We start from the raw sequence: 23,862 nt of genomic DNA on the forward strand, positions 1-23,862 counted from the left end.
CGGCGGGGCTCGGGGGGACCCGCGCCCGGCAGGACGGGGGCGGTTGGGGCAGGGACGGACCCGCGCCCGGCACAGCCACAGCCACCGCCTCCGCCCCGCCGGCCACACGGAGCCGCCGCGGGAGGAGCGTCCGAGCCGGGTGAGGCGGCGCCGTACGGGTGCCCTGTGGGGAGGGGCGAGGAAGGAAAGGGAAATAGGAAGGAAATAGGAAGGGAGGGTGTGCTGTCAGTGCCCGAGGTGCCGTGAGGGCCCCCGGGCTCAGCCCCACGCGGGGGGCGAGGCGGGATCTGCCGTCCCGAGCCCCCCTGGACCGGCTCCCTCAGAGCCCTGTGCCTGTCCCCCTCAGAGCCCCGTGCCTGTCCCCCCTCAGAGCCCCGTGCCTGTCCCCCCTCAGAGCCCCGTGCCTGTCCCCCCTCAGAGCCCCGTGCCTGTCCCCCCTCAGGGCGGGGCCGCTCCCGGGGCTCCCTGCCCGGCTCTGGGCTCTGGGAATCGCCTCCTGCTGAAGCCTTTTACAGCCCTCGGGAGCGCCTGGTTCGAGTGCGCTCGTTTGTGTCGAGGGTGGCGTGGCTGTCGTGAGGTGTCACGGCAGTACCTCCGGCCCGGGGGATGGAGCGAAGGCGAGAGTTGCACGGTTGGAACTGCCTCGCAGAATCGGTTGCGTTGGAAGAGACCCCTGAGAGCATCGAGTCCGCCCTGTGCCCGATGCCCACCTTGTCAGAAGGAGCCCGGAGCCCCGAGTGCCACGGCCGGGCTTTCCCTGAGCACCCCGGGCACGGCGACTCCGCCAGCTCCCTGCGCAGCCCCTGCCCGTGTCTGAGGGGCTTAAAACTTGGTCATGCGACTGAAGGTTAAAGGATGTTTGTCTCTGCTGGTACAAAATCGATGTTTCTGGAGCACCTGGGTGGGTAATTACCATCCCTTTCTGCTCTGAAGTTCCCTTAGATGTGAATAGTCAACCCTGTCGAGATCTGCTGTGGCTCTGTAATGAGAAAACAAAAGAGGAGTATTTGAATATTTTTTTCTCTGTGCAGTTACAATTTATTTTTATGTTAGCTGGAACTCAGAACTTGACACAAATAATAATGGCAGCACTCTCTTTTCTTAGGATTTGAAGATGTCTAAAAAGAAACTGAAGAAATTAACTGAAAAGGAAGACTCTTTGGATGGCGGGGATGACAAAGTAGGAACCAAAATATTATTACTGTTACTATCTTAATTCAATCCCCTGTGTTCAAAAGAAAAGCATGAATTGTTTAGTAGCTTTGTGATAGAAGGATGAATCCAATTTAAACAGGAGGTCATAAAGAGCAGCAGGAGGGTCGAGTTGGTCAGATAACTTATGTTTGTGTTTATGTATATAACTTAGGTTTTTCTCCAGGGCTGTGAGTAGTGTAGTTGTCACAAAACAAGAAGCTTTTTTATTTTTGTGTATCTTCCTGGCTGAGGAAAGTTGAGCTTAGAACTGTTACCGAAAGCACTGCTGTTTTCTAGGGTTGTTCTGTATCTTGGATAATACACTTTTATTTTCTGATGAACCACAGGTTGTACTTTTTGCAGCATTTTCACGAGCGACTCTCAAATATTTCCTTCTAAGCACTGAGACATAAATTAATGACCAAAACTCTCAGCATATCCTGGTATCTACTTGTATCTAGTGAGTGAGCTTTCACTGAATCACTTGTAAAATGCAGATGCTACAGGGGTGATCATCTTTCTGGTCATTTCTTGCAATCTTCTTTTTTCCCCTTGCAAGGGGTATTTGAAATAAGAGAGCTTTTAACTGTCTTATCAAAATTTTTTTGGCAGCGTTAATAAATGAGCGTGGTATTATGACCTTATAAACTCAGTTATTCATATTAGAAACTTTTTAATCTTATAGAAAATGTTGTTCAAAGCCAAATATTTGTAGCTGAGTTTTTTTTCTCCTGAATTCCTTAGTATTATTCAATTTGTGTTTTAACATTAACTTAGGTGTTTTGTTGGGTTTTTTTTCACTTCTGTAATACAAAGGGTAAGCACTTGGCTTAAAACTCCCTGCTTCCTCCTTATTGCCATTGCTGATGCCTCTACTAATTTGAAGAATACAAAGTGTTGCCTGATTTCAGTTTGAGGCAGCATTAAATATTGCTTTATGCAGATATTGACCAACAAAAGCAACAGTGAGAAGCCAAACTATTTAGTAGCAAAAGGATGAGTAAACCTCTAATAGTGCAAGAGTTCTCCAGTGTGATCACAGGATGGATTAGAGGTGTCTTACACCCCAAACTGAGGAAAGGAACAGTAAGAAAACTTGCTTGTGATGACCAAATTAAGTGAAAATCAGAGAGTTAACAAGAGACTTTTAAGAAAAGGAAGAGATGGGTTGAAAAGAAATATTAAAAATACCATGAAAGCTGGTGACTAGTCCTTGAAGAGAGAAATTAGCACCTGAGCTGCTGGCAAAGTGGGTTGGATGTCACCAGGAGTTGTCCCACCAGCATCGTGAGCTCCACCTGCCCCAAGGGAGACCCTTCCCTGCCTTCCAGCCAGTGGGGGACACACCCTGGGGATATGGACATGACCTGAGGGGGCTTTGGAATTGTCTGTCATTCTCTTTTTTCTCTTGCATTGCTGACACTGATCCTACAGCTCCAGAACCAACCAACCAAGGCAGAAGTTCTCAAAATTGCCTTAATTTAGGACTCCACTGCTTTCTGCAAGCCTTTGATTTCTGAGTGGAGTGCTTTCCAGTGTGGAAGCAAACCAGCTAAGGCCTGTCTAGGTAGGAAAAATCTCTGCAGCAGTGACCTAATGGCCTCACTGAGTCAGCACACCACAAGTGTTGAAGGAGTGAATTATTTGTAAAAGGATGAACTGTCTGGAGCTTCCTTATCCCAAGTAATCCATATGTTACCATTCCCTGTTGTAACTTCCTACACTCTGCTGTAGTTTGGGGAAAACTGAGTCATATAACACAAAGGTATATAAAACTAACTACCATGTGGGGCAGAGTTATCCAGAGTCTGTCCTTCTGCTGCTCTCCCCTCTCTCCCAGAGCTGCTGCTCTGCCCTGCTCAGAGCTGCCTTCCTGTTATTCCGCGACATGGATGCAACATGGACACAGCAAGCAGTGATACTGCTGCTTCCTAGACAAGGAGTGTCCAAGTTCTTTGTTTGAGGACTGTTTGTACCCTTAACCAGGCCTGTGTGACCCCATTTTCATGCTGTTCCTCTGTGGTGGTGCATCCCCCCATCCCTTGGCCCTGCTGGAAACACCTTGGAAGCTCCTGATAAGCCTTGACGGACCCGCTGAGCGGTGAAGTGTTCCCTGACTGCACCAGCTGGGCCGGGAGGTGCTCCCTGATCCTGCCAGGAGCTGCTGGGTGGTACAGGTGGGAACAACCAGGAACATCCCAGCCAAGGTGGGGAACAAAGGATGAGCCGTTATCCTTCGGAGCCTCGGTAAACCATTGACCTGGATCGCCGTCCGGGCGGAACGGCACCGCTGGGGATTGCAGCCCGAGTGGAACAGTCCCATTGTTACTGTGCTGCGGGAAAGAGCCCAGGACTTACGGACTTGGGATATGGCCAGGAGGGGAAATTGGTGATGAACAAAGTCAGGGGCCTTGTGACCCTACAAACAGTGGTCCTCAGAGCAGGATATCTGTTGGCATTCCTGAATCCTCAGGGACCCTCACTGATGAGGAGGTGTGGGCTGATATCCCCACACATCTCCACACTCCTCAAGGTGCATCCCTTGGCAGCTGGGAAACAAAAGGATTTGATGAATGTCACTGAATTGTGGAAATTTGGACAGTACCTTCACACACATGGCAGTAGGTGTGGGACACATCTTCTGACCTGGGAGTTGATCACAGGATGGATGTTGCTATCTCACATCTATAGTTAAGTCATTGTTGTACTGAACCCTGTTGAATCACTTGGTAAATGTTAAAGTACTCAATAATTAAATGCTGCTAAACCCCTTTGCACCCTTATCATTGCATCCACGTCCTTTGCACCCTTTGACAGTTTCCTTAAGTAGCCAAACCACTCAATTGTGGCACCATCTTATGAAAGTGTGTTTTATTTTAACTGCAGTTCCCTCTATAAGCCCACGATTTTTTTTTTTCTTTCAGACCTCTGAGGACACAAGATCTTATAAGCACACTATGAAAGGAGAGACAGAACTCCAGAGGTAAATTCTTGCCCTACCATTAAATGGAACTACTTAAAAATGTAACAATCACAGACTTTTTCAATGCTGAATTGAAGAACTTTTTCAACCTTTTCATCAAATAAAACACAGTATTTTAACTAGTCTTTCTTTGGGCATTTTAAAGCTAGTGTAAAGTAAATAATAATTACTGAGTATTTTCTTTACTCTTAGGAAAACCGACTAGGAAACTTTCTTCTATCACTCCTGCTTTCTGTAGAATGTTACTTTATTCCCATCAGTTGTTCCTTTTCCAAGTTCTCCAGTCAGTGCAGGACAAACAGTTTAAAAGCTGTGTGGGTTTTGACACTGGGTGACCAAACTGACCTTTCAGGGTGACACACCTCCTTTATCATTAAACTGCTGTTAAAACTTATCTGTGTGATAAGAAGAAACTCAGCCTTGTAGGGTGTCTCTCAAACTGACAGATACCAAATGCAGAAAAGGCTTTTTCTCCATTTTTTTTGAAGCTGAAGTAACTGTACAGTGGAGAAATGTAAATCCAAAAAATGCTGTGTTAAACTGTTTTAAAGGACAAATGGTGCTGCAAGTTCATATTTAAGAGCAGACCAAACTGATGCTCACAAATACTTAGCTCTAACTGCCTAAATCAAATGTAGGTGCCTTTTTTGTTGCTGTTTTGTGTTAACTGGGCTAAATTACATTGATTTTTTCGTGATGTGTCTGTAGGTCCAAACCAGAGAAAGATGGGCAAGAGAAGAAGCGACACCGAGGTTCTAGTGTTTCTCATGATGCTGATGAAAGATCCCAAGGAAAATCTCCAAATAGAAGCAAAACCCCAGACAATTCTTCAGTTAGACCTGAAAAGCAAAAGAAAGTCATTATCCAATTTAAACCCAAAGAAATTAAACACGGAAAAAGCACCCGCACTCCTGACGCAGTGACTGCGAGCAAGGAACGGAGTCGCTTGGAGGGAACAGAGAAAAGGCTCTGGTACACCTTTGAACTTCAGAGGGAGAAGGCCCTGAAGAAAAAGAGAGAGAAAGCTGAACTCTGCAAGCTCAAGTTAAAAGCAGAACAAGCCATGATAGAGAAGTTTAAGTCATCTGTGTCCGATGTGCCACGGAAAAGGGCGGACGGCTCAAAGAAGCGCGGTGAAGATGGCAGAATTCCAAAGAAGCCACCCGGCACCTCCGTGAGGACTGTCACTAAGGAGTCGGATGTACTGTCTGGCCTTTGGGAAGAGGAGGAGGAAGAAGAATATAAGGAGTTTCCTGTGAAGAAGAGGCACGTGAGTAAACACAGAGCAACAGACTCTTCAGCCGAGACACCGCCACGATGGGACTCCCGTAAGCGCAGAAAGCACGATGCTGGTTCTCCTGAACCTTCTGGACCTTCAGGGACTGAAGAAAGGGACTTTGAAGCCACAGAAATATGTTTTAAGCAGGTAAAGAGAACCCAGTTCTTTGTATTCTGCAGGTAGATATTTCGGGCTGGTTTCCAAGTGGCAGAGTTTTCCATACTCAGACTGTCTCCTTCCAGAATTCAGCCAGGTTTCATGGCTTCACCAGGGGGGTTTTTGTCATCCCAGTGTAAACCTTGATAACGTGTTCCTTGCTAAATGGTTAAACAGAGCAGAAGAGTAAAGGTCTTGCATGTTTGGGCTGTGTCTGCAGATGCTTTCACAGCTTTGCTCTGCTGCTGAGGGTGTGGAATACTTCCATTTAGGTATAAATCAACAGGAGTTTGTTTCTGAGTTGACATGGTTGTATCATTTTTTAAATGAATGGACTCGAAGCAATGAAAACTTGCTGCCAGACTTGCTGGCAGAGTGATGCCAGGAAAGCTTGCTGTGGATCTGGGGTTAAATTGGTACTTTTCCTGCAGAACTTCCCGTTTGGCTGTGAGGGGTTCATTTCTGAGTTCAAGCTGAGGTGCAGAGCCAAACACAAGCTAGATCTGGAGCACGGGGTGGTTCTCTTTGTTGTTGTTCTTGTGTAACATGCCCAGAATTTTTGAGGATTTCAGTGCATGGTATGGTAGTGTGAGCCTTTTGTGTGTATGCAGAGATAGTAATTCCTTGCAAAATCATGGAATCACTGAAGTTGGAGGGCCCCTCTGGAGATCCTCTAGTCCAGCCCCTGTGCTCGAGCAGGATCAGCCAGAGCAGGTTGCCCAGGACAAAGGATGGAGACTCCACAACCTCTCTGGGCAGCCTGTTCCAGCACCTTCGACCCCCAAAAAGTGGGGGTTTAATGTTCAGGTGGAATTTGCTTTGTAATCCACTGTTATTTATTTAAATGAGAGCCATCCTTCTAAGCTCTGCTGAAATGATACTGTAGATGCTAAAAACCATAGAATTGGTGTTCCCTATTCAGTTCACTTGGGACTATTCAGTGTTATTTAAAAACAACTGTAGAAGTCTGATACATGTTGTACTTTTATTCTCACTTGTTTTTAGAATTTGGGGAGCCTGTGCACATCTGAGTCCTACCAGGAAGGTGAGGTCAGAAAGCCTATGCCTGTCCAACAGGTGAGTGATGGACCTGTTTAACACTGTACAGCTCTATCCTGGAACTCCTGACATGGGGATCACTTGCTCCTCAGTCTTCCTTGATGTTTTGTGGTGTTGGGAGGGTTTTTTTAATCCTTCCTGCAGAACTTTGAAGGCTTTCCAGCCCTTCAGGACAGTCAGAACCCAGTAACAGACCAAGAGGTTGGTAATGCTTTATTAATTTAACACTTCTGAGTTGTATTAAAAAGCAAAGGCACTGAGGTTGTGTAGCTGGACAATTCCATGACCTTTCCTAGTATTTGGCATTGTTGGCTTATGATCTGCCCTTCAAAAACGTGGAGCATTTATTTTAAATGCTAAACAAACTTGCTAAAGTTTGTTAATCAGAAACTTTTTGAGATAAAGGTTGTCTTTCTGTTGTTATCTGCAAGGGGCCCTCATAGTTGCTCACATTATCCAGCTGTCTCATTTTCCATCCTCTAACTTTTTAGCTGGGAGAAAGACTTTGTTTTTAACAAGTGCCTGTGAGGAAACTCGCAGTTTATCTAGCAAAAAATGGAGCAAAGTTTTTGGGTACCAGCTAGAAAGGTCCTAAATCTTCTTTCCAGGCCATATTTTCGATGCCTCCAGTGGAGCAGAAGTTCTCATGGCTTTACATTTCCTGTACCAAGTTACTGTTTTTCATACATCATTTTGAGCCAGTTTTAACAGCATTAATGCAAAAGGATCTTTGGGGGGGGACAATTATGAAGTGATTCCTTCCAGTGGATTGCATCCATGCCCATGTTTTCCCTGTAGATGCAGATAGCTGAAGACTTGCACGTTGCCCGTGTGGAGAAGAGGATGGCACTGTCTGTAGTCCAGGCTTGTGGAGAGCTCACAAGCATGGACATTGATCTTCCAGAACAGGATTTAAATGTTTCTGCTGGTATGTCGTGGTGCTCTTTGCTCTCTGCTTGCAACTGGTAATTACAGTTGGCTGATGGTCTGAATAGGGAGTACACAACTGATTATTTCACTGCTGCTTTGTTTTCTCTTTTTTCTCTTCCCCCAGAGGCTTTTACTTCTGGTCTGAACATTCTGGTGGTGATTGACACAAACATCATGATTAGTCACCTTGAGTTTGTCAGATCCCTGAAGTCTGAGGATATACCAGGTATGTGAATCCATTGTAAGAAAAAACAGATGTTGTAAGAACTTGGAGCTGTCTGGAGAAAACCAAAGCTGGGCTCCTTCAAAGGGCAGCAGATTTCCTGCAGAGGCAGAAGGCTGGTTCTGTGAGCCCAAACAAGCTGCCTCTCATGGGAAGTCCAGCTATGGAAGTACTGTGCTTATCCCTACCTCCCTGCAGGGAATCATGGCAGACATTCCCAGGAACATGCTTGAATTCTTGGAGCTAAATAAGTCTTACCCTTTCTAAGAACATAATGCAAGCATTTCAGCCATAACTAGTGATAATTGTGTTTTCTGCTCCTTTTGGAATTTCTTGTCCTAGAAATCTAAGAACATTTGAAGTCTGGTAAGCTGTGAGTCAGTGCTGTGTTTCTGTTTGGTAAAGGTCACAGAACTGAGCAGTTTTCAGGAATTCAGGAAGCAGGTTCTGGGTTTAACATTTGGCTCTAATATGTCGGGAAGGTTTTGGTGACTTAATGTTAGCAGGTTTAGGGTTGGGCATGTCAGTTCTTGGAAGCATATTTGGAATCCAGCAGAATGTTTAGGGTGCTTCGATTCAGCTCATGAATACACTCATTCCAACCACTTGGAAAGTGGCTTTAATCATAACTTTACTCCTCAGTAATTTTCAGGAGAGTGTCAGACCGTATTTCTCTTCCCATTTTGGGAATGGTGTTGCCTTGCCTACACTGGGTTGCCTCTTTAGAACATTGCAGCTCCCAGTTTCTGGTCCTGCACATTGAGAAGGCCACAGATTCCTGACCATTTATTACAAAGCAGATGGTTATTAATGTATTTTCTCAAAATTGCATCTCATAATGTGAATGAGACAGAAAACAGTTGAAGTGTTTGTTGTGAGTGGACCAAGTTCAGGCCATACTTACAGACAAATAAACCCTTGGTGCAATATCCATACTCTTATTCCTGGCTTAGGAATGCTGGTTGGCAACTGGAACAAGCCATGGCTCCTTGTTGGGATGCTTGTTTTGGCACAGTGACTGTTGTGGTCATCCAGGTGTTTGCAGCCTGTTATTTCAGCTGCTGTGTCACCTTGCTATAACATCTTACAGCAAGTGTGTGAAAAGGTAATTGCTGCAAATGTATTTTATAATATTGCTACACACTGTTGTCAGAGTGTTCTGTTGATTAAAATTGTGTCTTCCTTTTGTTTGCCTAATATTGTCATTTTTCCATGTAATCAGTGTAGTGCCAGTTTGAGGTTGGGTTGGAAAGAGGGACCTTGGCCATTTCAGTTCTTTTTTAAATGCCAGATTCTCTTGAGCAAGGAATGTGATAACTACTGGCACAAAGAGCAGTGTGAACTTGCAAAAATATGATGTTTGAATTAAAAGTTCTCTGTAGTAGTTTGTGTGGCTCTTCAAAATATCGTTTATTGGTTGTGGTTTGTTTTTTTCCTTCCAGGTGTTGACAGACTTGCTTTAATAATTCCCTGGGTCGTCCTACAAGAGCTGGACAACTTGAAGAAGGGGAAGATGTTGCAGCATGTCCGGGACAAAGCTATCCCTGCAGTCCAGTTCATCTACAAGTGTCTCAAAAGCCAGGATTCCAGGCTGTGGGGACAGTCCATGCAGCTGGCTTCTCAAAAAATATGTAATATATGTGCAGTCACTTGGTGTGGGGTGCTTCATCCTTGGAGTTCACCTAGCAGGAACCTTTAATAGTGTCTTCACTGTGCAGTTTGCTAATTACAATTAGCTAATAGGTACCAGCAGCCTTCAGAGCATAACCAGGGCTGTGCTGTGCAAATCCCTGATTAGTGTCAGTGCCGTGTTCAGTGTGGTTTGCTCAGGGGTTTCTCAGTTTCACTTTACACTTCTCTCTCCTTGTCTGGGGGGTAATTAGATGTACAAGCAATACCCTGGCTGCAGTGAAATATTTCTTGCCCTGCCTTTTTGCAGACGGGCTGAGTGATGAGAACAACGACGACCGTGTCCTGCAGTGCTGCCTCCAGTACCAGAGCCTCTTCCCTCAGGCTGTTGTCATCCTCTGCACGTGAGTCCCTGCCTGGCCTTGGGTCTCATGCCACAGGCACTGCTTGCAAAATGAAGAGCTGTTGTGCAGTAGAGCTCTTTGAAGGGCAATCACCCCCTGAAAAGCTTAGAGTAGAGGGATATCATAAACCATGGAGACTGTAGATGTAACCACCTTCATGTCAGGCCTGAAGCAGAATTAAGTTTACTCAATATTCAATTTTAAAACTTGTTAAAGTATAGCTTTCTCAGATTTTAGCCTGGTTTCTCATATATATTACTGAAGTTACAAAATAGAAAAAAATATTTGTATTAATGATTGAGATACTTTATCACTGTTCCCAGCAAACACAGGGTTAATCTGAGGGGGAAGCTGGACATGGATTTGCTGCTGCTGTTCCTGTTTTGTGAAGATAACAGCTGACTTCTGAGTGTTGATTTTCATTTGCTAGGAGCAGGTGAAGCTGTTTTTCAAGGGCTGGTGTTCCTTGGCTGTGCTGTAACAACTTGCTCTGGTCTCTGCTGGAACCACTTCCTGCCTGGTTCCAGTCCGTGGGGCTCAGACACTGGGCACCAGTTAGTTTGTTTAGGTCCACAGGAGTGGCTGCTGAAAATACCATTTCAGTCACAGTATTGGTGGTCATTTTAGGTTCCTTTGAGTGAAGAACAAGAAGTGACTTCAGAAGTGCTTTTCATCCAAAAATCCCCTTATCTTCTCTCCATATAAGCAATAGGAATTTTTGAGAAAGCGCTGAATCCAACTTTGTCCTGTGTCTTTGGAGTAGTTCTGCTGGAGCAGAACCTCAGGGCAGCATCTGGGATAGTGATTTGGACAGTAGAACAGTTAAAAAGGGTCTCAAAAATGAGAATTAACTGTAGCAATCAAATGAGATTGCTGTCTTATTGCCTTGTTTGCTTTAAGATCATAGAAACCAGGCATCATCGCTGCAGTATTTATAGCTGTTGTTTTCTTAAAGCAAACCTAGAGCCTGAAACACTTTTCAGTATGTTTCTAATTTCTTTTCAGAAAAGATGCTTTCCTTAATTTTCTAGTTTAATTTTCTGATCTGCTTCTAATTGCTTGAGGAAAAAAAAGTCATACATAATGAAGTTCACAAAGCAAGTTTTCCAGATGTGTGTTGCTTTTATTACTTTTATGTCAGCAGTTCATTCTCTCTTCTCCTAGGGATGACAAAAATTTATGTAATAAAGCCATTGTGAGTGAGGTCAAGGCATTCTGCAAAGCTGATTTGGTCACTGCTCTGCAGAATGTGAACGTGAACAGGCCCCAGAGCTGTGGGGAACAGCAGCCAAAACGTGGTGAGTTTGTTGGATGTAACAGTTCCTACTCTAATTTCAATTTTCCTGTGCTTTGAATCCTTAGGAATACTTTTTGTTTGGGGCACATTTGTTGTTTTCAAAGGTACATGGTTTTCTGAAAGTTTGAGACCTTTATTCAAGCATCTGTCTCAGAGTTCTAGGAAATTCAAATATGATGTATTTTTGTTTTATAGAAAAAAACAGAGCACGAATTTCCTGTGTTTAGAGTCATTTAAAAATTACCCTGAACCTTTTAGGACTGGAAGAGGTTCTTCATTTTGTCAAAATTTGCAATGTTAAGGAGCGATTGTCTTAAACTTGGTGATAACCCCACTGGCTGTACATAATCTGAGTTATTTAAGGAAAAAGGAAGTGTGGAGTAATATCACAAATTAGTAATGCTCTGGGGTTAGTAGCTCATAATTAAAAATGCCCCCAGTACAAGTGGATATAACTAGAAATACTTGAAACCTGTTTAGGTGTAGCCCATCTGCTTTATAAACACATATAGATAAATATATAAATACAAAATTTATTGTATTTATATAAATATAAAATGCAGGCTGTATTTATGGGGATCAGTTCTCTGTGTGCTATCAACACAAATTAGATACAGAAACAGTTGCAATAAATACCTTTTACATCACTGGTTTGGCAGATACAGAATTTGAGAAGACACAAGGAGGTGATGCTGGGTTTACTGCTCAGTTCCCAAATGTGCTTCCAGACCTTGAGAAGAACTTAGGAGAAGCTTTGTCTTGTATTTTGGAGACTGAAATGAAACTTGCATTCGGAAACCTGTGGATGGAGGTGGGTTTTATATCATCTTCCTTGATGTTTCAAGTATGAAGAAGTTTAAATGTCCATAATATTTTAATGATAGTAATACCTGTGCTAAGCCAAACAGCTCAGTTATCCAGTTCACTGCCAGTGGACAACTCAGGGTTCATTTCTAATATTTCATTTATAACGAGGTTGTTCTATTTGACCAGTAATGACTGTGCAGTATTTTAACAGAATTTTAATAATGCAGTGGCAGAGATTCTGGCTGCTCAGTGTGAATTTTCAGAATACTTTTTATTAGTTGCATTAAAATTCTATTTATTTCAGCTTTTCTAGTCTGGGTAAATCACTGCATTGTAATTATGTCCTGCAAGAAATCATTCCATCACATCCTGTGTAATCCTGGGGCTCTTCTTGCAGGCATTTCTTCCCCACCACAACAGATGTTTTTAGATACCTTGTGGATAAAATTGCTCCACAGCTCAGTTGATTACAGTGCAGATACAGAATTACAAGGGTGTTAATGAGAACCTCCAAACACCCTTTCAAAAGTATTTTAAACAGAAATTGTACCCAAGGACCAGGCACTATAAATTGTCCATACTTTGGTTTAGATTCCATTTCATAGCTGGTGGGGGTTAATTACAAGTTTAAATTTCTTGCAGATAAGCCTCTGTGGCTTTAAAAAAAACCCCAGAAAGTCATGGGATGACAGTTAAGCTTTTGGTCACTTCTGTTTAACTTAGTTCATTTCTGTTGACATCTCTTCAAACTCTGGTTTCACTTGATACTCATAAATTTCAATTTTTTGCAATACATACATGTTACTTCATGTGTATGCAGTCAGCAATTTTTATTTTTATTTTTTAGCAATACTAGAAAACCAAAGGCATATTTATTGTTGTTCTGGCTTTTGTGCACAAGTAACACATTAGATCACTTTGAGATAACCCAGGAGCATTTGGATTTTGTTTTAGAGGAAAGAGGAACCAAAAATTATGGGAGTGATTGTACATTGTACATGAGCATCACTGTTCAACCCATGCTGCTGAATCAAATCTTTATTTAATAGATAAACTCGTTACATGTGAATAAAGCCTTATTTTTGAGGAATCACTGAAACTCTACTTCAGCAATCACAAATCATCCATTAGGGCAGAACAGAGACAGTGGAGCAGTTGTGGAATGCACAGGAATAGGTGTAAATGAAAAGCAACCTTTGAATTTATAATGTGTTCTCTTTCAGATCCTGTATCTGAAGCCACCATGGACATTAGTAAACCTGCTGAAGTGTTATAAAAAACACTGGATGGCTGTTTTTGGTTATGTGGTGCCAAGGGGTTTACTTTCAACTGTTGAGTGTCTCTCTAAACACCTTTGTACAGGTAAAAATCCTGGAGAATGTTAATTGTAAACTTGTAAAAAGCCTCACTGTTCTGGTTATAGTTACAGACAGTGTGTATTAATGGTTGCCAAAGTCTCTGAACTATTTTGAAAAAGCAAATTATCCTTTTCCCTCCTTTGCCCTCGTGTTATGTGGGCAAATAATCTACAAATGATCTATTGCCAAAGAAATTACGGAGTAGCAAAGGACACTTGATGTGGCACATGAGGACAGGGAGGTTTGTTTTCAAAAAAAGCCAACAAAAAACCCCCCACAAACCTTTGACTTGTTTAAAGATGTCTTTTAAGATCTGATTTTATCAGATGTTCCTGTTAAACTCCCCCAGAGGGTGGTTGGCACTGCCCAGGCTCCCCAGGGCAGTGGGCACAGCCCCAAGGCTGCCAGAGCTCCAGGAGGGTTTGGACAACGCTCTGAGGGACAGGGGGGGATTGTTGGGGTGTCTGTGCAGGGCCAGGGGTTGGACTGGATGGTCCTTGAGGGTCCCTCCCAGCTCAGGCCATTCTGTGGTTCTGCCTCTCTTGGGATATTTGAGTATTAAATGTGCCTGCCAGGACTGATAACTCCTAACATTTATTTTTTTTCCTCTTATATTGCTGTCTAAATATCAGATAAACCATTTGACTCCTCAACAGTGCGTGTCTTGCTCCTGGAATCCAAAAAATTACTCCATGCTTTCAGCTCCAGGTCGGACTACAACGGTGTCCTGCCCCAGGCTTACACTGCACTGACCAAGCTGTGGGAGAGGCTGGCAGAGGTGAGAGGAGCTCCAGTGCTTGTTCACCTCAACTTGTTCCATGGTTATATTACAAACCTGGCTTAGGTTTCTTAATTATTCCCACCATTTCCACTAAGTTTTGCAGGAAATGTTGTCGCTGGTATCTTTTCAGAGTGAACAGACCCCAACTTTAACTTTAATTTTCACGTGGTGACTATCTGTAGATATTTGGGAGGCTCCTTTTTCCCCCCAGTATTTGTGTTAGTATTGGGAGGGTGACTGAGAAACATTATTTTGTCTTAGCTCTCTGTTGCATTTGTAGCTGATGGGCCTTAAAGATTAAATTGCTGTTTCTCCTTCTGGAGAAGGAATCCCACACTATGAGTCCCTCACTACTGCTCTTGGTGTGTAGAAGTGTTCTAGTTTTCTGAAGTCAGAAACCAAATACATTCATGATTTGTTTGCTGAACTGTTTTATAAGGTGAGGGCAGACAGTGAGCAGCATTTATCAGAAGACATCATGGTTCTTTCAGAAAATGCTGAAAAAATGGAAGCCACGACACCCAATCTGCCAAACCCTGAAGAGAAAGAGTTACATCCAAGCTTTCATGTGGCTCAGGAAAGCAGGCACCAGGAAATCTGGTCGGTCCTTGAGGGTGTTTGGAACACAATGAACCTGTACAGGTAAAGCTAAAGGAGCTCAGAACTTCGACAGAACCCTAAATAATTTTCAAACAAGCACACTTAAAAATTGAGCTTTTTTCCCCCCACTATTTTAGAATAAAATCTATTGATAATTAATCAAAATCAAACCCAAAAACCCCACAAAAAATCACACAACCTGTCACACAAAGAAGTTGGGAGCATGCAAATTATGTCCTTCTGCTGCTCTATTGTGGGCAGCAACTGAAATAAATTGCCTTGGAAAATGTTGTTGAAAACCCCAGAAATGTGAGACATTCATGGAAATCTCATATTTATCCATGAAAAGAGGCATTCAAGCTCCAAGATTTCTTGTGGTTATTTCTTTCCAAATCCAGTGGAGGTGTATGAAATTCTTTACCTTATTTTTAACCTTTAATCAGTTTGAAATAGAAAACGTTTTCTTGTGAAGCAAAATCCTTCACTGAATAAAATCCAACTGCAGAGTTTAGGGATGAATTTCCTTTCTCATGGAAACTCAGAATTGCAGGAAATGAACCCCTTTTCCATCTGGGTGTTTTACCATTGCTTTTAGTTTGGTTATTTTGTTCTGAGACTGTTTTACACAACATGGGTTTAGTATAAGTTTATATTTGATCTAGTTTTTTAGTAGACCAAATATAATGCACACAACAGATACTGAGTTTCTCTGCACTCTGAGGATTTTTATTAACTGCTTTCCTCTGTCTCTTCTTTGTTTCTTTTTAATTTTAGTATTGAAATATTCCAGAAGTTGGACCCCAGTGCAGTGACTATGGCTGCAAAGTCTTCATTTGAGGAAGCTTTTTTAGGCCTGCAGAAGCTGTTGGCAGCTGTGAAGGATATCCAGGAAGGAATTAGTAGGTGAGCATTCCATCTGGGGCAGAAAAGTGAGTAACAGTCACTTGAAGTCCCTAAAAGTCACTGAAATATTTCAATACCAAACCACACTTGAGCTCTGTATGCTTAGTTATGTGATTCCCAGTGGAAATCTTGGTGTCAAGGCTACATAGAACCATCTCTTGGTAGCCAAAGAACATGAAACTGTTGCAGACATTGAGATCTCTTGCAGGGAATTTTCTCTTCTGAGGGAGGAGAGCCCTGGGATTTGTTTTTCCATGTTTGATGCCAAGCAGGTCAGTTCTGCTCCGAGGGTAACTGGAGCTGGGACATGATTAATACATCAGCTCTGATCTATTAATCAGCAGCAGCAGCTTTGAATAATCAAAGCAACAGCTTTGAATAATTCAGAGCATTGGCTTGCCAAGGCCCCATGGAATGGGGCAAATCTCCAGTGTGGGAAGGACACAACACTTTGGGGCTTTGTTCCCAATTCCACAGTGTTCTTCAGGAGTCAGAACCGGTGTCCCAGCCCTGACAATGAGCAGCAGCTGCACTCTCCATTTAGGAAGGATCATATTCCCTCTGCCTTCGTAGAATCACAGAATTCCAGCATGGTTTGGGTGGGAAGGGACCTTAAAACTCATCCACCCCCTGCCATGGGCAGGGACACCTTCCACCAGCCCAGGGTGCTCCAAGCCCCGTCCAACCTGGCCTTGGACACTTCCAGGGATCCAGGGGCAGCCACAGCTTCTCTGGGCAACCTGTGCCAGGGCCTCCCCACCCTCCCAGGGAACAATTCCTTCCTAATATCCCATCTAAAACTGCTCTGTCAGTGTGAGGCCAGTCCTCCCCCATTTTTCCAAGAGAGCAGAATAATAAAATTGACGTTTCAGGAGGAATAAGGAATTTCCTGGGTAATCTTACTCCTTTTTTTTACAGCAGTGTAGTATAAATCCATTCAAAGAATCGTCTTTCAAAGAGAAATGATCTGAGTATTATGAAAGTAGAGACAGAAAAATATTGGTAGAAACATGAGCTGGAGCAACTTGGTGCCAACAGGTTCATTTTATTGCTAGTGGGTTTCTTTCTCTAAGAAAATTGTTCTAATTAAGCAGGTTACTGCTAAACTTTGCTTTTTTCATTCCAATTCCAAAGTTTTTGCAGCAAATGCTATGGTATCAATTTATAGCCACGGTGGCTGAGATTTCCTGGGATTATGGTGCTTGGGGATGGTTGTTTCTGCCTTACAGAGGTGCAAAATGTTACATTTTAGTGAAAGCTCCTCACCTCCCACCTTCCCCCTTATGGGAGAGCTGTGTAACAGTGAAACCTGAAGTGCACAGGATGATTCCTTGGAATGGAGAGTGTTCCTGGAGGTTTCCCTTTGGAAAGGATGTGCAGGTTTGCAGTAGGTGGCATCGTGGAGCAAAAAATGGGGAGAATCTGCACCCAGGGCTCTGCTGCTCTGGCCTGGAGTGCAGGGGTTTAAGGGACCTGGAGACTTCTGAGTGGGGCTTCCAAAGAGTCAGAAACCAGATTTAGGACTCCTTGTACATTTATATAGGAATTAAAGCAAAAGTTGTGAAGTCTTCCTGGAATCCCAGACTGGTTTGGGTGGGAAGGGGACCTTAAAGCTCCTCTCGTTCCACCACCTGCCCTGGGCAGGGACACCTTCCACTGGAAGGTGAGAACCTTCTCACTTCCATTTTGCTCTAAAACTTGATTTCTGTCCTTGATTTCTGAAAAAGTACCTTTTGGTGACTTATAGTTAAATTATATGGTAGCAGAAAAGGAGGCCCTGGAGAAAAACTAGTGCAGAATCTCCAGTTTGAATATTTGGAGCTTTTAGTGCTAAAATGCTAATGGTTTCTGTGTTCCCTTTGGGTCCTTGCTGCCCAGAACAAAGAGTGGGAGACACCTTGTGAAAGTTTGGAAGTCTGACAATGAAATTATCCTGAAAGTTCAGCTGCATTAAAAGTTTACATTTTCAGAGAGCGTTGGAAACAATTAGAAAAGCACAATGACACTTGTTGAGATAAATGTGTGTGAGATGCCCTTAGTCAGAAAAAAAGACTCCACTGGTGGCACTGCTCCAGCTGCTCAGGCTTGATGAGCAGAACATGGTAAGGACAGATACAGATGTTAAAAAAAACAACCAAAAAGGCTGCTTGATGGAAGTTGTCAAATTAACAGCTTTTTATATCTTACCCTTTTCTTCTTTGGACATTTTTAATTTTATCTTGGCTTCTTCCTCTGACAGCACTGGGAGCAGAATGGGATTTAAATTGCAAAATTCTGCGTGCCAGAAATGTCTGACAGTGCTTCAGCTCTAAAACTGAGACAATAATTCTATGGTTAGCAACTATATGTCATTACTAATCATGAGCAAAGATTATTAAACTCTGAAATTTAAGTCAGGTAAAATTGTGAGACCATGACACGTTTTTAAATAGTATTTCTGAGTGTTTATATTTGTGTTTGAGTTGGGTATTATTTGGAAGCAGTTAATTAAGGGACCTAATTTAAGGTCTCTTAAATGAAATCTTTAAAATAGTTGACATTTTCCCTTGGCTGATTAGATCTGATTCCAAGGTTTATAGGGAAATTTTACATGTCTCTATGTTTCCTGCCAAGTTCCATTGAGATAAATCCTTGTTCTTAGAAAAGAAAGAAAATTCAGCCTTTGGTGAATTGATACACTTATTTCTAGTTGGATTTTTTTTTCCATCTGTTGGCTAAGAAATAATTGTTTTGTTCCTGTGCCAGCTTTAAAATCCCTCACGTCCTCTTAGATACAATCCTCATAAATATTTATACTAATGTAGTATCAGCTGTAAAAAATATTTGCCCTGCTCACTGCAGGAAGGAACCTGAATTCTGCTCTCTAATATTTTATCTAAATGGAATTTCTCTCCCACTCCCAATGGTTTGGAAAACACTGGCTTAGACAAGGGCTCCAGGAACATTTGTAAATCAGAAGTGTAATTTTTGAAGATCTCAGCAGTGCAGGGGGGGATGTTCCTGTCTCAGAAGTGCTCACTGAACGTTGGCATTAAATCCTTTAGCAGTGGTTCTGCAGTTTAACTCAGTTCTGCAGTTCTGCAGAGGGACAGAAACTGTTTTCATCAAAGGAATCGAGATTTCTTTTTCTTGGTGTCCAGGGAGGGAATTGTCCTTCCCTCAGGCTGCCAGGGCAGGGATCTGTGTCAGGAAGAAAGGGAAGCTTTGCCCTGGGAAAAATCCCTGAATTTCCCGCCAGGTTCCCCTTTCTGTTTGAGAAGTTCATTTGCTGATTCTTTCAGAGAGGTTTTACTTTTTCCCAAATGTGTTGGCAGGAGTGAGGAACCACATCCTGAACTCTCTCCTGTCCATCTCTTCCAATCCCTTACACTTTGTGCATGAGTTTGGCATCAGATGAAGGACAGGGGAGGAACATCTGGAGTGGTTTGGGAAGCTCTGTTGCTTATGAGATAAAAGCATCAAGAGTGACTCTCTCCTTTGTCCCTTCTGGCCCCAGAACAACATTTAACCTCCCTTTTGGAGCAGGTATCCACAGGCACTTGTTGTGTCCATAACATTCTCTGCCTCACATGCTGAATATTTCCAGGAAACTGTAGAACCACTCTGGAGTCTTTAGGTTGATCAATAAATTGCATTTTAGTGGCAGTGCAGCTTCTGTGTCACCCCTCCTTGCCAACCCCTGCTGAGAGCGTGACTTGGATTCATTACAGTTGAATTTCATCCTCTGGGCTGTTGTAGTTTGGTTTGGCTGTGCTGACAGAAAGGCAAAAAAAGGAAAAAAAAAAGAGGATTTGCACCCTCTGCTTTTGAAACAGAGTTTAGACAGAGAAGCAGTGGATGGTTATTTACACATTTTATTTTGGGGTTTTTTTCCCAAAGAACCAGAGGCACAGTGGGTTTGTCCACCCACCTGAGGTCTGGGAGCTTGCAGGGAACTTTTGGTGATAATTCCTATGTAAAATCATGATGGAAATAAGCACTGAAGTTCCTAGTTCAGTAAATCCTGTGCTGTGTCATGAGCTCCCAGCCTGCTTCAAGTACAGTGTCTTTTAACTGGATTTTCAACTTATGCCTTTAGTTTTCCAGTTTTTCAGTTCCTAATTAATTCACTTATAAAGGCTTACAGCTTGCAAAGGGAGGGAGGGGAGAATTTGGGCACTTTCCCATGGGAAAGTAAATGGAACTTCTCAGAAAGGGGTTTTTTTTTTCCAAACTTGGTCATTATCCTAATGATTATTTACCTATTTAAAACTTCAGAGGCAGAATTTTGTCAGCATTTCGTAGTATATATCAAGTGTTCTGTGTGTTTCCATGTGGATTTGAGGTACATTTTGCAGCATTTAGGAGGGTCCTGCTTTTCCTGGGGAATGCAAATGAAGTTCCACTGAGCTGGAACTGAATTGTAGCTGCTCAAGCAGAGAAGGATAATTAATTTGGGGAGAAAACCCAGTTCCTTATTGGATCAGAGTTGGGAAAGGCTGTCCCCTGAGGTTCTTCCTAAAGCCACATCCCTTCAGCTGCCACACCCCACAGTCCCTGGGCAGTACTGGGTGGGAATTATTAGCAGAAGTAGGAAAAGTGGGAAGGGAATGGGAGTTTGAAGGGAAGGAGTTAAAGCTGGAGCTGCTGGGGGAAAGCTGGGTGGGTGTCCTGTGTGGCTCTGCTGTGGCTCCACATGAATCCAGCAGGACTTTGCTGATGGGCAACAAAAGGCTTCTAATTATTGCTGGGTTTCTTCCCTCCTCGGGGAGGAATCGCCCACGAGAAACATGGATTGCATTTGTAATGAGGAAAGGCCTCTGGAGAAGGTCCTCACAGAAATAATAAGCTCTTTAATTCTTTTAGAGGAGGCAAAGGAAAAATTCTTCAAAGTTCATAATTTCTTTTTTGTTTAAAGAAAATAATTAGATTTTTTTTCCCCCTTGAAGCATTTCTGACTATTTTTTTAACCCTTTCACAGAATCCTTTTACACTTGCTTTAAAAAAAACCCCAAACGTTTATCTTTCAGAATTTTGAGCCCAACAAGCAGTTTCCAAGATATTTGGACCCTCTATAACTTCCTCAGAAGACACGAGGTAGGATGTTTTCTGGAGTATTCGGTCACTTCCCTCACACTTGTTATTTCCAGGAGCTCTGAGGTTGTGTCTCATCACTCTGTTTCCATTTCTATTTTGTTTATTTGCCCTTATTTATTAGGTGTTGAAACATAAAGATACATTTTTGGTTGGCACCTGCCAAATGTACTCAGATTTCTCCCAGTTTTTTTTGTGACTTTCTGAGCACTTATTTGGTGTGAACGAGTCTCTGTTGAGAGTAAAAAGCCTTGAAATGAGTGTTTGCAGTAGAATATGTTTCTATTTAGTGTATTCCATATTTCAGAGGCTTTCAGTGCTCTACTATACAGGAAAATATATTTAGGCTTGGGACCTGTACATGTATTTTTTGCATTGATGTGATCTATCTTCATTTGAGGGGGGTGTGTATATGTATATACACATAACTACTGGGTAAATTAGGAGAGGAGGAAGAGTTATTTAAGGTCTTTCAGGTTTACACAGAAATGGTTAGAAAATGAAGCTGGAGTTTGTAATATTTGATTTTATAGTACATAGGATGACTTCTTTAATGTACTCTCTCACCCTGAGAGCTGTTAGGTAATACATTACCTGTATGTGATACCAGCTGTACATATCTATATACACAGGTACAGATATCTTGGAGATGTGGTACTTGATAAATTACTATATTCCTCCTTTGTTTTAGGTGAATAACAGTCTGAAATTCACTGCTGAGGAGCTTTATGGGTGTGTTTCCCAGGAGTTGTACAGGTAAGGCAGTGCCTGACCACACGGGGGGGTTGAGGCAGCGTTTGGACAGGGATTAGCATGGATTGAACGTGCCTTTTATCATGGATTAACCAAGGTCCCCTGAGAGAAATCACGTGGGCAAATCCAAAACCCCCTTTGTAGGAGGGGCAGGGGGAGAATGAGTGGGGATTGGGTTTTTTTTGTTTTATTTCCTGAGGAGGGAGGAGCAGCAGAGACACCACAACCCCCATTCCCATCCCCCTGCAGCACCGGGAGGGGAGGGAATCGGGAGCAGGGAATCAGGGGTGAGGTTGGGCCCAGGAAGAAGGGAGCAGTTTGGAGATTTGGGTTGATTTCTCTTTCTCCTGCTGTGATTCCATTGGGAACTCATCCAGGTGATTTTCCCGAGTCACAGTGGTGACTGGTGAGTCTCTCCTGTCCTTCTGTGACATTGTCCTCCCCTGTCCAGCTGAGGAGGGCAGTGACAGTGGCTTTGGTGGGCACTGGTCAAACACCACATGGATGGATTAGAAGTCAATCCAAGTGAAAAAACCAGTTCTGGCTGTTGGCTCTAGACCTGCATCAACACAGGCAGAAGGAGAAGAGGGGGTGGAAATTTGTGCTCAGCAGAGTAGAGAACAGAAGTACTTGGGAGGCTGGTCTGGCTCAGGCTGCACTTGTGGAACTCAGGGATGGGTATTTTCCTCTTTTTTTGAGGAGCAGCTTTTAAATGGTCTTTTGAGAAATAATCTCTTGGAAACCAAAGTTATGGAATGTTTACATATGATCAGGTTTGGATCCCTCTTTTGAGGGAAAGGTGTAAATCATAAATGAGTGTAGGCAAGAGACTTGTTTTGGGTGTAAATACAGTGTATGCAAATATGAAAGATGGTTTGAATGGAACCTTCCAGAATCCCCAATGTGTCCAGAAAGCTGGAGGATGTGACTGATTCCTCCACCTTCCCCTGACCCAGGGAAAGGGAGCAGAGCTCTGCCCACTGCAATTGCAGGGTGGCTGTTTTAAGGCATTTATATAAAAGTCACTGCTGCTTGTTGAGCTTTATGGAGATTTCCTTCTTGAAAACTTTTCAGGGAATATTTGGAAAGATTCCCGTCTGTGCGATGGGTCCACTGTGCCCTAACTGTTGTCTCTTCCCTAGGGAAAGGCTGGAAGTTGGTTGCTGCCAGCTGGCACAGCTGGAGCAGACCCTGGAGCAGTGCCAGGTGTCGGCGCACAGGGAGGCCGAGAGCAGGGGCTGGCTGTGACTCCGGGGGCTGGGACATCCCCGGGCTGGGACACCCCTGGGCTGGGACACCCCCCGGGCTGGGACACCCCCCAGGCTGGGAGATCCCCCGGGCTGGGACATCCCTGGGCTGGGACATCCCTGGGCTGGGACACCCCTGGGCTGGGACACCCCCCGGGCTGGGACATCCCAGGGCTGTGACCCGGAGCCGGGGGGCTCAGCCCTGCCTTGGCCTGGCCCAGGTGAACCCTGACTCCCCAGGGGAGGAGAGGGAGGTGCTGGAGGAGCCAAAAACCCGCCTTCTTTGTTCTCTACGGTGCTGGTTTGTGTTGGAGTTGAAGGAAAAAGAACCTGGTTACCTGTGGACATTAAATGTCGAATTTCTGCTGAAATGGAATGCTCTGTCTCCAAGGAGGGTCCCGGCTGGATATCCATGGATACCCAGGAAAACCACGGCTGCGTTGGGATGCAGAGCAGGGCTGGGCTGCTCTGAGTGCTGTTAATGAGCCCATAGGAAACGCTCTGTTTGTTTTGCTGGTATTTTAGAAGTGACAGGGGAGATAAGAGTCTGTTGTGTCCCGTGGGGGGCTCTGGAGGATGGAAAGGGGCCGAGGACAAGGCTGGGAATGAACGACTGAGGAGGGACAACGGGGACAGATGGATGCTCATTGTTTTTAAAGACAGAGCAGAACCCCCTCCCTGCTGCAGGTGTGTTTGTCCTGGAGCCCTTCACAGAGGAAAGGGATGTTTTTCCTTTGTTAAAATGCCTGCTTAACCTTCATACAGTGGAAACCTGCTGGCAGTGCTCTTTGGGAAACTCCTCATCCTTCTCTTGCCGCCTCCTCCTGCCAAGGAGAACTGGTCACCCTGCTCTGCAGGTGCCATCTCTCCCTGCACTGCTGGTTGCTTTCCAGAACTGCTTTAAGCCTGTGAAACTTTCCAAAAGCCATTTTCCAAGGCCTTTCTAACGCTACCTCTTCTGTGTGTGCATTTGTACAGCGACGAGAGACGACTGGCAAAGTTCTAAAGGGTCTATTTTGATATTAACTTCTGGATGTATTTGTAAAACCTCGATTGTACAGATGTAATTTATTGTTAAAATAAACGGTGGTTAATTCTTGAGTGGCTCTGCCTTGGAAGCAGGAGATCTCCCAGTCCCACACAAGGGCTATTGCTCAGCCCTGTACCCTCCAGCAGCACGAGGGAC

The 23,862-nt window shown here is 43.7% G+C and overlaps 1 protein-coding gene across 4 annotated transcripts; it reads left to right on the forward strand.

The window, feature by feature from the left end:
* Positions 1-11: 11 nt before the first annotated feature.
* On the forward strand, positions 12-23,777 carry SWT1 (SWT1 RNA endoribonuclease homolog). Of its 4 annotated transcripts, none has more exons than XM_051794039.1 (18): positions 12-139; positions 1,106-1,180; positions 4,119-4,177; positions 4,886-5,603; positions 6,618-6,689; positions 7,470-7,599; positions 7,726-7,827; positions 9,267-9,455; positions 9,764-9,857; positions 11,022-11,152; positions 11,814-11,965; positions 13,185-13,323; positions 13,952-14,097; positions 14,540-14,742; positions 15,475-15,603; positions 20,613-20,679; positions 21,368-21,432; positions 22,572-23,777. In XM_051794039.1, the coding sequence occupies exons 2-18, from the start codon at positions 1,115-1,117 to the stop codon at positions 22,675-22,677; spliced, it is 2,568 nt and encodes an 855-aa protein (XP_051649999.1). In that variant the 5' UTR covers positions 12-139; positions 1,106-1,114; the 3' UTR covers positions 22,678-23,777. The 4 variants fall into 4 exon arrangements, with proteins under 4 accessions (XP_051649999.1, XP_051649980.1, XP_051650009.1 ...); XM_051794020.1 differs by having other exon boundaries at positions 13-139; positions 11,022-11,155; XM_051794030.1 differs by lacking the exon at positions 12-139 and adding an exon at positions 454-905 and having other exon boundaries at positions 11,022-11,155.
* Positions 23,778-23,862: the final 85 nt, after the last annotated feature.

This window comes from Manacus candei, unplaced genomic scaffold, assembly GCF_025592945.1.
Source record: "Manacus candei isolate 608988 ecotype Guabito, Panama unplaced genomic scaffold, ASM2559294v1 h1tg000005l, whole genome shotgun sequence".
Lineage (NCBI taxonomy): Eukaryota > Metazoa > Chordata > Aves > Passeriformes > Pipridae > Manacus > Manacus candei.